Here is a 14,297-nt window from a genome sequence, read left to right as displayed (position 1 = left end):
TACTCATAAAATACTCTAGTATAGGATGCTTATGGGTTATAAAAGGCAAATGAAGCAGAGCATGTGTAGCATAAAGTGGTCCTCAACTGAAATGGGGTTATGGTAGCATATATAAAAAAATGGATTGAATAATCAGAAGGGATTTGTTTTGTTTTGTTTAAACGACCTGTCTCAAGGCAATTCATTTTCTATAATTTCTGCTGGACAGGATGACTACAATTTCTTTAATTAGTTGCCTGCTATGCAAATAATTATTGATGTGTGTGTATAGTTGAAATGGAAAGGTAAATGTGTAGACACATTTAAGAGGGTCCATACTGTGAATTAATGTAGGTTTGGGCTGTCTATTACTCACCCCAGATTTGGAAGACTTTCCCACTGGCTCCTGTAGCGCTCTGTAAGCATTATTTTAGACTGTTGGGAAAGCATGTAATTTTGGTTAGGGCATATGGTCAAATGTGATTAAACCATGTTTGTCACAGATATTTGTGGCTTTTAAAAAAAAGTCAAGAATATAAAGGCCCAAATGAAGGAAGTAGAGAGTGTTTTTCAATTTGAACCATGTGTGTTTCTCAGGTTCTGCATAGTTAATTTAGCTGAGAGAGAGAGAAAGAGAGAGAGAGAGAGAGAGAGAGAGAGAGAGAGAGAGAGAGAGAGAGTATGCAGAGCTCTCTTTACGTAAGTTTTCATACTTTTTTCTATGAGCTGGATAGGAGCCCTGTGATTCCCCAACATTATGGTTTGAAAAGAATGAACACACCCGAGAAAGGACCCTAGATTCACCTTTAGCTGTACAGAATGGCTGTGTTTGGATATCATGATAAATTATGGTTTATTGTGATGGGAATTAGTTTAGCCTCTCCCCCACTCCCAGGCTACTATGCTCCCCACCCTCCTCTAGTAAAGTTGTGAGGAGATCAGAAACGTTCACTTCTCACATGTTTGTCAAACCTTAAACTTTGGTTAATCTTAACTCTGGTTCATTGAAACAAGCCATTGTTTGAAGTTGGCTTCTTTCAAACACATTAAGAATAAACATAGTTTGTTTCACTGGAAAGAGATGACAAGCTCTTGCTAATGAAAAATGGAACTCCAAACTTCCAAATTCCTTGTAGACAAGCCAGGAGAGGTGAAATAAGTGCAAGCCTGGGGGAGGCAATGCTTGCAACCTTCATTATAACCATGGTTTATTGTGACATCTAAATACAACTAATGTGTGACTAGCGCTGGCATAGATCCATTCAAAATAATGTAGAATCTTAGATTTTCAGAACAGTGATTTTCATAACTGTAGGGTTGTAACCAAGGACAGAAGCGAAGTCAGTTTTGGCTTATGCATCACATGCATATTCTAAGTAATTTATGGCACAAGATTCATACCAATTAAACCTGAGCTATTACCCACAAGCCAACTAAGCCTTGCTGTCTTTAATGGAAGAGATCAGGCTTAATTGCAAGCATTATGGTTTATGAATCAGGTCTTCATGAGTCCAAGATGGATGTTGTGTACCTAATTACATTTGCTCAAGTCACCTTCAATGTGACTGTGTACACAACTGGATTAATGATTGAAATCTAATCCTAGCTGTTCTGTTTGGCTTTTGATAAAGTAGCTGGTTTTCTGTGGGTGCCTTAAATGTAGTGACTCTGTCTATGTTTTTCATGTATTTTTCTGAATTTCTGTAAAAGCGATATAGAAGAAAAATGCAAGTCCTCAAGCCATTCACGTGGATTATTCTCAGTTATTTCATTTGTACTCTACTGTATATATTGTAAGTATATGGGAGTTCAGAGTCTTAGCCTAAATCATTCTAAGAAATGACAATACTTAGGAGCTCATCACATTGAAAATCAATAGTACTTTACTTCACCTGAAATGTGACTGACTTTGTTTAGCCATGTATTTTACTTTATTATCTAAAGTGTTTTGGACCGGACTCCTTGGCATAAACGGGAAACTCTCAAATTTTGAAGGCTTTACAATACAATGCATCTGTCTCTAGAAAGGATGGTGTGTGCCTGGCTGGACCAGTAACTGCACACGTTGAAGATGTCTCTCTGCATTTGCCACTGGGGGATGAGCAGAATTGTTTCTGACACTGCCAGCAACGAAATGTCAGCTTTAATAGCACCAGCCATCTGCTCTTCTGAAAGTTTTTCTTCCCACTAAAGAGATGATCAGTTTTGTCAGAGATTGACATGTTCAACCTGCTGTTAGGTCTGTGCAGGGTTTGATACACACGAACAGCTCATCTCTAGACAGTTACACAAATGTCCATCTATCTATCTATCTATCTATCTATCTATCTATCTATCATCTATCTATATCTATCATCTATCTATCATCTATCTATATCTATCATCTATCTATAGGTCCAAAACACTTACAGTGCTAAGATATTTATAATTCTCATAGCTTTTTTATAATGCTGTTCTTCATGTATTTTAGAGAAATATTTTGACACAAACCCCACAGCATTATAGAATATTGGAAAACATAATATTGAAGACATGTGAATTCATATCAGCTTATGAAGCTGTCCTATACTGAATCCGATCAATTGCCCATGTTGCTTGGTACTGTATATAGTTGCTCTTCAGGCAGGAGTCTTTCCCATCCCTATCTGAAAAAGCTGAGCATTAAACCCAGAACCTTCTACTTTCAAAGCTTGTGCTCTAATTTTTGCATAAATGTGCATTTGTATTTCAAACCCAGGATCCTACTCATGAACTGCCTTGGACGATTGGATAGTGGAGATACACTGAAAGGCAGGATAAAATCTATTAGATGAATTAAACCTTGTAAGTGAAAGGTGAAAGCTCACAATCTAATTCTCTTGCCCCCTGCCCTACAAGGCAGTTCTTATTTCCGACACACACAACTCTTACTATAGAACCCTGAGACTCCTTTAGATGTTTGGATCACAATAATTACATTTGCTGAAAGATGCATGCCCAGCAACAATTCAAGCTTAAGACAAATGGCCTGTAACTATAGTTTTCATTCAAGTTCTAGAACTACCGAACATATACCCAAAACATTCAGCATGAATGTTCATGGTACAGGTCAGAAAATATCCCCCCCCCCTTTTTTTGCAACACTCCCAGCATCGATTCCTGAAATCCAATTAGGGTCTGAACCAAGAGCATCTGTAAGAGGAACGGTAAAGGCAGTGCCATTTCTATAGCTGTTAGTGGGGGCTCAGAATGATTGCCATTCTAATACTTCTATTAATCTCAGGAAAACCAGTTAAGCTGTTTCCCTGCCTGTAAAGGTTTCTCTCTGCTGGTTCAGTTATTGATTTTAATTTTAACTGAAACCAGGGAATAAATGTAGAATAATAAAGAAGTAATATAGTGGTGCTTAGAGCTATATATTTGCAGCTTGTTTGGAGATGTTGTGCACCTTGAAAGGCAAAGTAGCTGCTGTTCTTAAGATTCCACTCTGGACTATAAAATACACCTAGTATGGTTGTTTTATATGTAGCCAGGCTAATACAGTGGTATCTTGGGTTAAAAACACCTCGGGTTAGAAACACTTCGGGTTACAGACTCCGCTAACCTGGAAGTAGTACCTTGAGTTAAGAACTTTACCTCAGGATGAGGACAGAAATTGCGTGCCACTGGGAGGCTCCATTAGCTAAAGTGGTACCTCAGGTTAAGAACGGTTTGAGGTTAAGAACAGACCTCCGGAACGAATTAAGTTAGTAACCCGACGTACCACAGTACTGAATACAAAATGCATTTATGAAATCTATTATGAGGACTGGATTTTATGTTCCATGATTATATATATATATATATATATATATATATATATATATATATATATATATTCAAATAAAGGGTTGCATCAAATAATGGCTTTGCTTTAGGGGGAAATGTTTTTACTTGTGCACCCCGGGGCACCCAAATGCTGCCAACCTCACCAGACTACTGCAGCCCTCTCGGCCATACCCCATTCTATTCTAGAAGGCCCAGTAATCCTCAGGAGCAACTCAGGGTCAAACTGGTTAGAGAGGGAATGGCAAAATGACTTGTGCAAGTTGAAATGTTTCCTGCCAAGGCAAAACCACCATTGGATGCAACCCAGGAAAAATAAGTGAATCCACTAAAACAAATCAGAATCTTGAGAACAAGAGTATGAATGAAAGAAGTTATTACAGTATGAAAATACAACAGGCACAAAACATAACTAATCAAATTACAGCTTTGAAGACTACAGCACATGAAAACTACAACCCATAATAAGGAAGAATATTGGTCATAGATTGAGTTTAAGGTAACTCTTGTGACTTTTGGAGCTAGCTCAGGAAAGTTGCTGGATACCTCAATGAATCCTCCTAGAGTCAAAATTTTGGCCTGCAGATCAAAGGTTCATTCAGATTAAATTTGCGAATAATCCCCTCACAGCAAGGTCAGTACACTTCTCTGTATGGCTCCTCTGTAGTGACAGACGATGCAGCACCTCTCAGTTGAGCATAACTGGCAGTGTGCTTATTCTTGTGTCATCTGTAAACAATAAGGTCTGGACATGTGTCCAATGTTCACAAGATTAGTTCAACACCCCCAAATTACTGAACAAGTCAATTTGAGTTGCTGCATGGGAAATCGTGATATGAAATAGCTCTGGGGTTCTAATGCTGGTTATGAATACTTAGACTTGCAAGCAACTTAAAACATTGTGACTGACATTCAAATAAATGTTTAGAATCTGACACCAGTCTTATATAAAACTGTGACTGGCATGTTAAATAATCACAGTGAAAACAAGCTACTAACTTGCTGGGGAGTGGAATGGGGAGCAGGTACTCAAGACCAAACCTTTAAGCAGAGTTGCATATGCCACCATGAATGGGAAATCTATGGCTAATGTGCATATCTTATGTGCATATGTAACATAATCTCAGGAATTTTGTGGGTATTTTGTGTTAAACAGGCACATATGATTCAGCCAAATGTCAGCTATTGCAGGAATGGACATTACTGTGCAGTTTATGCATGCAGACAAATTATAAACCATGTGTAGCTGTAGTTCATAAAGTGGATTAGCTGGAACAAAGCAGATTCTGTTGCCTTTTTCTCAAACTGAGATAAATGGTCTATTTATCCATAATCATGGCTATTAGCCATGATTATGGATAAAATATAATCTCTAAATGGAGGCAGTATATAGTATCTTGGGGACAAAAAACAGGAAATGGCTGTCTCTATCAGACCCTAAATTTTGACTCGCCAATACATCTGCCTGTCCACTGTTAGAAACGTGGATATTTGATAGAATCCGGAAAATTAATGCTTATGGAATCAACCTTAAAATGTCTAGCATTCAGCCGGTATTCATTTTCATATGCCCAATGGAACTTCAGTATACTTTTTGTGCCTGAATCTTGTGCCTGAAATGTAGAAGCTCTGCGCCAGATTTACTAGATAGAAGCTAGTATACTAATATGTAGTATTTTCATCTTCCCCCACCCTTCTTTTCAGTATGCATTTAATCCAGGTAGACTCTGTTCAACGGTGGATGGAAGACTTGAAGCTCATGACTGATTGTGAATGCATGTGTATTCTTCAGTCGAAACCAATCAGCCTAGAAGAAGATGCCCAAAGTGAATTTTCTCTGTCATCGGAACACAGCGCTTGTGATAACTTGCAGTTGTTGTTGAAAAGAGCTTGGATTATAAGCACTGAGCTAACCAGGATCGTTCAAAAACTAGAGAAGAACAGGTGGGAGAGGGTCCACAGCATGACAGTAAGAGTCAACTGCCATGTCCGTTCAATGATAAATGAATACAATACATTCAAGAGGAATTCTTGGGAAGAAATGCATCAGGTAGGATTACTGTGAAATGACAGCATCCAGAATGCTGATATAACTGTTGTTTGTTTTTAAAGGAAAGACCCCATAGAAAACTTTACATGCATGTTTTTGTTTCGTTTTGAATAAAACTTATTCTAAACATATTACCAATTCATCCTCTTGGGTTTTGGAAATAGAGACATCATGTAATAATGGGAAACCTATCAAGCTGCCTATACTAGCTCAGACTGTTTCCCCATCTAGCTCAATAGCTCTGACAGGCATCTTGCTTTCCAAGGTAACAGCCAGGGGCCCTTGACATCACTTCCTACCTATGGGAGGAATTCAGTGTAGTGTTGAACAGATAGCTTCATCAGCACAAGAGAAGAGAAGAAGAGTTTGGATTTGATATACCGCTTTATATCAACCGCTTTAGACTCCTGAAGGGGAGTGAAAGGCGGGATATCAAATCCAAACTCCGCTGCTGCTGCTGCTTCTTCTTCTTCTTCTTCTTCTTCTTCTTCTTCTTCTTCTTCTTCTTCTTCTTCTTTATCACTACCCAAAGGAGTCTCTAAGCGGCTAACATTCTCCTTTCCCTTCCTCCCCCACAACAAACACTCTGTGAGGTGAGCAGGGCTGAGAGAATTCAGAGAAGTGTGACTAGCCCAAGGTCACCCAGCAGCTGCATGTGGAGGAGCAGGGAATCGAACCCGGTTCACCAGATTACGAGACTACCACTCTTAATCACTACACCACACTGGCTCCCACAAGCATTTCTGTTTGCCGAATGGAATGGCCTGCCTTCTCCTTGTCCCCCCTCCCTGCTGTTCCAGGGGTTTCCCTGAGTCTCCCAGAGCCAAAGGGGGGGGGCTATAGGGGACACACAGGGGGAAGAGAAAGGGGGCAAACCCAATTGCTCGAAGTCGTTACATGGGCTTCTGCTTGTAGGGCTCATTAGTTGAATGTTTTAGTTTGGCAATGTCAAGGACTGAACCTGGAACCTTCTGCATTCAAAACACACTCTATGTACTCTCTTCAAAACCCAGCTGATTGGGTACAGCTCAGTTTCCACCTCTTAGAATTGTTCTCAAGTTAGCATCTTTAAATGCCAGACTAATGTTACATGCACATGCTTAAACAACCTCTTTTTGAGAGCAGGGGAGGGGAAGTCTGTGGCCCTCCATATACTGTCGGACTCCAAATCCCATCGTTCTTGACCAGTATGGCCTATGGACAGGGATGATGGAAGATGCCCTCCAGAAGCATCTAGAAAGCCACAGATTTGAAATGAGGGTGCTTAGAGCAGAGAAACGGGGGGTTGGTGGGAGGAAAGTCCTTAAAACTTCTTTCCCCATTGATTTCCTGCTCTAAATTGCCCCTCTAAGCCACAATCAATTAAATTTACTTTAAAAATACTTTAAATTAAAATTCATCCTTTGGTTCTGTTTAAAGCAATGTAATTCTATCATTTCCCATAATGCAAAGACAAACTATAACACTAAAACAACACATCTCTGTTCTCTTTCATCTGCAGTATGAAAAAATGCTAGTGGAAAAATGTTCTGAACTTACAACAGTTACTGAAAGGTAATATAAAATATTTGTTTTGCCCAGTGCTATAATTGGTTTGAAATAAATGGATCACTTTATACTCTCAATTAGTGCTTGTAATCTGTTGGCTCTGATGCAGGCAATATTTTTTTCTGTTAGTAGAGGAATGGCGGTTCTACATAGCGGGGTTCAACATTTCTGTGTTTTAGCCTATTTCTTAACAGAAGTGAACTGGCGCTTTGGGTCATCATCTTAAATTGGTGCCTTAATATTAAGAGCTACTGTTTGGTCTCACATCTTGATTAAGGCTTAGCTTCTGTTCACATGATGGCTGAAGCACCACAGGGACAATTGCACTGTTTTTCTTACCTTTCCTTTCAGGTGCATCCAGATTGAAGATGAGCAGATATTAAAGTCTATGAAATCTTGTATTAATGATGCTCTAACCACAGTTGCACAGTATTTTGGCCAGTTGATAGAACTAGCTTTAACACATGAAATAAAGGTTAGTAAATATTCTTAACTATATGTAACAATAAGGAAAATGTTTGGAAGTATTAAAATATTTGCTTGGTTTTCATCCCATGAATGTATCATGCAGCCTCTGAGGTCTCCTGGGATTCATCACTGATGTTCTCATTTTGGGGGTTTGGAAATGCAGTTTGGCTTTTCCCAGGGCCATTTTTCTAGAAAAAGAGGTGCCAGACTTTTAAAAACAACTCCTAAAACAGCAATTTCACATGAATTTTACTATCTAACATGACCATGGATCTATAAAATGAAAGCAATAAACAATGTACTGCAGTCACACAATAATCAATCAATCAATCAATCAATCAATCAATAGCTGAACTGGGTTCCACACAGTCACAAAAACAAAACAAAAAGAGCAAAATAAATAGCAAAAACAGATAGACCTCAGTGTAACATCAAAACGGAAGTGTTGCACTCAAAACAGAAGCATAACACTTGAAACGGAGCACATTCAGCTTCTGAAAAAAGTTTGCAAACCGGGTTACTTACTTACTTCCGGGTTTGCAGTGTTTGGATTCCAAGCTGTTTGAGTACCAAGGCATTTGAGAACCAAGGTACCACTGTAAGGGCGCTTTCCCCTAAACAAAAACTCTGCAGTTTCAACACAAAGCTTTAAGCTAACTAAATTCACAAGAAACCAAGAAGCCAAGCCCTAGACATCACTCTGTTTGCACATATATGTGGAAGTAAATGAAATTTATGCTTGTCTTTGTTGCCCAGAACCTGGTGAGAGAAATAGACACATCAGATAATCTGTATTCTGCTGAGTCAGCTACCAGCAACTTGTTCAGTCTTACCCAGGAAGGCTCTCACCTGTGCCGCATCATTGCTAAGGTAAGCCCCCCCTTGTACTCAGGCAATCTGAAAACTTCTGAGGATCTTTGTTGGCACATGTGTTCTTTTGTAGGTGTATTGTAACATGAAATGACCAGGAAAGCTATTCTGTATTCTAAGAGGAAATCAGTGTTTCTGAAGCTCTATCTCAATCTATCTATTCATGCTCTATCTAAAAAAAAAAAAAAATGTCCACAAGTCAGTCCAAATGGGCTCTCATATTTGCCAAGATAAATATTGTCAAAACAATTGTAAAACAGTTGCAATATTAAAACCACAATAACCAAAGCAGCTGTTTAGCAAGCCAGCCTAGCAATGTAACAGTAGCAGGAGCCCAAGGCACTACCCATTATTCTGCCTTGCAGAGGAAGGTAGTTGCTGCTTTGCAGAATGAACTCAGTGAAGCACTCAGATGGGCTTCACTAGAATGAGAGTTCCATAGGCAAGAACCGCCAGCTCTCAACCTAACCAACATTAAGGTATCTGAAGAAATGTGCATGCACATGAAAGCTTATACCAAGAACAAACTTAGTTGGTCTCTAAGGTGCTACTGGACTTCTTTTTTTTTTTGTATATTTCAACTACATTGTAGGGTTGTTGTTAAGACAAAATGGAATATGGGCCATGTATTCTGCTTTGAGCTACAGAGGAAAGATGGGGAAAAATTGTGATGGAATAATTAATAAATAAATAAATGACAGAATCATTTGTCACCAGAAGATGTGGTCTTAATTTCACAGAGATACAAGGTTCTTTCAAAACAAGTTTTTTCTATAAAAATAAAATTAAAAAATCATTTGAACTTTCTATTACTTCAATCGATTGCCTCTTCACATCCTTTTGATTTCAAAAGGTCAGTTGACAAGAAGTTGTTTAGGCTGTCAGTCACCTTGACTGAATGGTTTCAATGAAAAAATGAACTTTATGCTTAGGCATTGTGTTGGGGTTCTTCATACTTATACAAGATTTCATGGAGTGGTAACAAAGAGAAGTAAATATAATATACTATATTTGACATAGCCAATCTGTTAGATGAAACAGACTGAAATCCTATGTGCATTTATGTGAAAATAAGCCCCACAGAGCACTGTGGAATTGCCATTTGAATAAATTTGTATGGAATAACACTGTGAGTTCCTTGAATTAATGCTGTATATTATTTTGGTTATTGTTGCTGAATTCACATCCTACTTTTCTACAACAAGTACACAAGGCAGCTCACACAAAATCAATACAGTGCAAAATAAGATAAAAGAGAATGCCAAGAACAGTCAAAAATAAGAAGCAGCTTTAAGAGCAGCAAATAAATGGCTAAGAGCTATTTAGCCTCTAGGATTGTGTTCTCAGCCTACAAGCATAAGAATGGTCTCTTTGGCTTAGGTCAACATTTCATTTAGCCCAGCATTCTGTCTCTGATATGGATCAGGCTCACAAGCATAATGCTGAGAGCCATCACTTGTTGTTTGACTACTTCATCATCCTCATAGAATCATAGAATCATAGAGTTGGAAGAGACCACAAGGGCCATCGAGTCCAACCCCCTGCCAAGCAGGAAACACCAAACTCCTCATCAGATATATTACTCCCCAAACCTGGAGTTTCCATTAAGTTACTACAGCTAATAACTGTGGCCACAATAGTCCTTTCTGAAGTTATTCTAACCCTAAAAAAGTAATTCACCTAAAACCCAAATTACAAGCTGCTTTGGAAGCGTGCCTACCATTATGATCCGAAAATTGATGGGTATCTTTCCATGTTAGCTTGGTACTTGTGTGAACAGAAGCTGTATGATCCAAGCAAATAACCACACAAGAGAAGCCATAGTTAATGAAGGCATGGAGATAATCTGCCCAAACCAGAGGTGCTCCTGTCCATGTAGGCAGCTAAATGCTCTGAGGAACCCATGAGGGCAAGTCATTGGCCATTCTGGTATCCTGACAATTAAGTGTCTTGTGGGTTGTGTAACAAAGTACTTCATTTGGTCCATTACTCAATAACCCAGAGTTCTAGTCTTTCATCTGTAGAGCCACATGGCAAAGGAAATCAAAGCCCCTTCCATTGGACTCCTCTTACCCATCTGTATTTTATATTTCTCTCATTTTGTGTGGGAAAAGAAAAGCAGGGCATACATATAATACTTGAATACATTAAATTGTACATATTGACCAGAAGATTTGAAGAGAAAATTCTCTATCATGGTTTATCTGTTAGGCTCTGCCTTTTGGACTGTCAGCTTCCAGACCCATAAATCTTACCGCGTTTGCAAAAACAATCTGTCTTTTTAAAGCTTTGCCATCACAATAAGACCTCAGTTAAGCGGGGTTATTAATCTTAAGGATGGTTTGTTGGACTTGTAGAAAATGGGCTCTATTAAAGCAAATTATTTCTAAATTATTTCAGTGTTTGTCACAGTTAAGAATAAGGCAAGACCAAACAGACAGACAGACAAACAAACAAACAAATAAACAAACACAGAAACATAGTTAAGATTCCTGTAAACAGTTTTCTCCAAAGGGGATCTACTGAGCCCACCAAAGAGGCAGTGAGGGCATGATTTACGACTTGCTCACCATACCAGTGACATTGGAGTCAAGACTTAAGAACTGGATAACTATTAGGGTTGTTTTTTTTAAATAAAAATAAAATAAAGCATCAGTTTTCACATGGCTGGAGGATGTAGAAGGGGGACCTTAAATTAGGCAGTTTACTCATCTCTCTTTCTTGCACACACCTCCACGGAACAGATTCATCCTTTTATTATTACAGGCTACACCATGAAAATCAATGCTGTTTTAATAAAGTGGATTTCCATTAAAATGTTTCTCAGCCCTATAGCTCTGATATTTAGAATGCCCTTCGATCACACCAGGTTTTTCATCCTGTGGTAAATAAAGGGTTGAGTCCAGCATTTAACGCTCAGGAGCAAGAATGTTTGAAAAGCTCCTGCAGCCTCCTTCCTTTAATCTTTTCCCTCTCAGATTAAACATGTTCAGTTTCTTGAAGTTGTTAAACCATCTGCTTTGCCTCCCGCAACCTTTATTTTTCATTTATTTGTTTCTTTATTTTTAAAAAACAAACCACATTGCCAGGCTCCTTTGAACCTCTTCCAGTCTCCCCCTTCAGCTGCCTATGCAATGTGTGACCTGTGCAGAAAATTGCCCAAGCTGCATGGCAATCCACTGTACCCAAATAGCTTTCTCTTTGAACCAGCTGTTTTATGATAAACTGGCTTTACCTTCTACCAGGGAGAGAGAGATAAACGAAAGGCAAAGAGGCGTTACTGTAGAGTGCAGAGCTCCAGCTGTCAATTCTAATCCTAGGTTCTACATCACATCGGCTTGCATGCTCTTCCTGAAACACAAGAACAAGAAAGGCCCTACTGGACCAGACCAACATTTTCTTTCCCACAGTGGCCAAGTTGATGCCTCTGGGAAGCTCTCAGGTGGGACATGAGTGCAGTAGCACCCTCCCACTTGTGATACCCATCAACTGCTACTCAGAGACATTCTGCCTCTAATACTGCATGTCATGTAGCTCTCATGACTAATAGCCATTGATATCCTGAAGGAGTGTCTCCATCCCCATTGTTCAGCCCTGACACTGAGATCCAGCGCCGAGGGCCTTCTGCCGGTTCCTCTACTGCGAGAAGTGAGGTTACAGGGAACCAGGCAGAGCGCCTTCTCGGTAGTGGCACCTGCCCTGTGGAACACCCTCCCATCAGATGTCAAGGGAATAAACAACTATCTGACATCTGAAGGCAACCCTGTTAAGGGAAGTTTTTAATGTTTGATGTTTTATTGTGTTTTTAATATTCTGTTGGGAGCCGCCCAGAGTGGCTGGGGAAACCCAGCCAGATGGATGGAATATAAGTTGTTGTTGTTGTTGTTGTTGTTGTTGTTGTTGTTGTTGTTGTTGTTGTTGTTGTTGTTATCCCCCAGGAATTTGTCCAGTCCCCTTTTAAAGCCATCCAAGTTGGTGGCCATCACTTCATTATGTGGCAGTAGATGCTACAGTTTAACTATGAACTGTCTGAATAAATACTTAATTCACTCAGCTTCACTAGATGACCCCGAGTTCTAGTATTATGAAAGAGGGAGCAAAACCTTTGTCTATTATCTTTACGCACTGTGCATAATTTTGCACCTCTTTCTCATGTTCTCCCTTACTTTTTTCTAAACTAAATGTTTCCTATTCCATGGAGGCATTCTGGTCTCCCTTGCGGACTAAGGCAACTGAAGATGCTGGGGCCATTTGGTGCTTAGCCTGGCATCTCCTCTCTCAGTGGATGCGTTAAGCTGCAAATGATATTATGCAGTTAATATATTTTGCTTTTTGTTGAAAGTACGCTGATAGTTCACTTTCTGTCAGCGATAGATGAAAGCATGCGGCCGTGCAGCCTTTTTGTCACACAGTTGTTTCCAGCTAATGCACTAGTGTCAGTGGGGACTTAGCAGGGTCATCCATTTAAAGTTCCCACTTAATAAGGCTGTAGAGAAGAAAGATAGCCCTTCAGTAAAGCCTGATGGTCCTGCTGCCATTCTGTAAACTGATCAACTGCACTGGCTTTTAAACGTGCAATGACAAACTCTGCACAGTACATATTGCCTTTGATTTAGGATAAGTGCAGTGTAATTGTTTTTTAGTCATGTGTGCAAACATTTATAAAACTATGTCACATTCCGATATTTCATTTCTTTGCTTTCACACACAGACACACACAGCTTGGGTTTCCTGCTTGTGGAAAGCTGATATTAGTGTAGCCGAAAAGCTTAGGGGACATGCCCCAAAATTGCATGTCCAATGAGGGCCACTCTGAGGTAAAAATATATACCACAGATGAAGTGGTAGAATGGGCCTCTGAAGAAGTGTGATTCCGAGGCCAATTTTCTCGCTTCCAATGATGGGTGGCTAACATGTGGCCCTTAGGAAGTTGTTTGATTGCAACTCACATCAGCCAGTGGTGAGGGATGATTCGAGCCAGCTCTATTTAAATAGCGAAGGAAAGTTTAAATAAACTTGCAGAGGAGTGGCGGTAGTGGGGAAATAATTGGTCTTTGAGGGAACGGCAATTCCTCTGACAATTAAATTTTGGAGAAATTGTGTTCAGAGGAGGCAACCTAACTCTCCACCTTCGCTGGGTGAAGGCTTGGCCCTGGATGCTGCTTTCTACTGCCGACATTTCAAAGCAGCACGAGGGCAACACATGCACATTGTCAGCAGTGACCACAATGCCACCTGCTCTCTTTTTTAAAGTCTACAATGAATGGCAACAGTCCTCCAGGGTTTCAGGCAGAAGTCTTTCCCAGCCCTATATGCTATGGCCCTTGTGTGATGCAAGATGTGGCACACATTGCCTGTGTAGCAGGATTTTGATGACAGATGATTGTCCCACTGACCTTCCACAGTGGTGATGAGCAGCTAGGCGTGCTGATGTCTCCCCTCCTCAAGAAGAATCTGGGAAATGTCAGGGAGAAGCTCAAGTATCTCCTGTCAATTGTAAGCAGAACACAGCAGACTAGATTAATACTATTAGTGAAATCAAGCAATAGCAACATGCCTGTGGCCTTGGGTGATTAAA

The 14,297-nt window shown here is 39.8% G+C and overlaps 2 protein-coding genes across 2 annotated transcripts in view; one reads left to right on the top strand and one right to left on the bottom strand.

The window, feature by feature from the left end:
* Positions 1-14,297, bottom strand: part of PSMA1 (proteasome 20S subunit alpha 1) — a 355,542-nt gene that overhangs the window by 190,771 nt on the left and 150,474 nt on the right. The gene's annotated exons all lie outside the window — the stretch shown is intronic.
* The window catches only part of INSC (INSC spindle orientation adaptor protein), a 128,363-nt gene that overhangs the window by 64,869 nt on the left and 49,197 nt on the right, over positions 1-14,297 (top strand). The window contains exons 3-6 of the mRNA XM_083590161.1: positions 5,488-5,833; positions 7,335-7,387; positions 7,733-7,856; positions 8,606-8,719. Coding sequence (XP_083446287.1) covers positions 5,488-5,833; positions 7,335-7,387; positions 7,733-7,856; positions 8,606-8,719 — 637 coding nt within the window. The remainder of the gene's footprint in view (positions 1-5,487; positions 5,834-7,334; positions 7,388-7,732; positions 7,857-8,605; positions 8,720-14,297) is intronic.

Source organism: Podarcis filfolensis (assembly GCF_964270895.1).
Source record: "Podarcis filfolensis genome assembly, chromosome: 1".
NCBI classification, from domain to species: domain Eukaryota; kingdom Metazoa; phylum Chordata; class Lepidosauria; order Squamata; family Lacertidae; genus Podarcis; species Podarcis filfolensis.
Note: the sequence above shows the minus strand (reverse complement) of the source record. Positions and strands in the feature narration are given on the sequence as shown.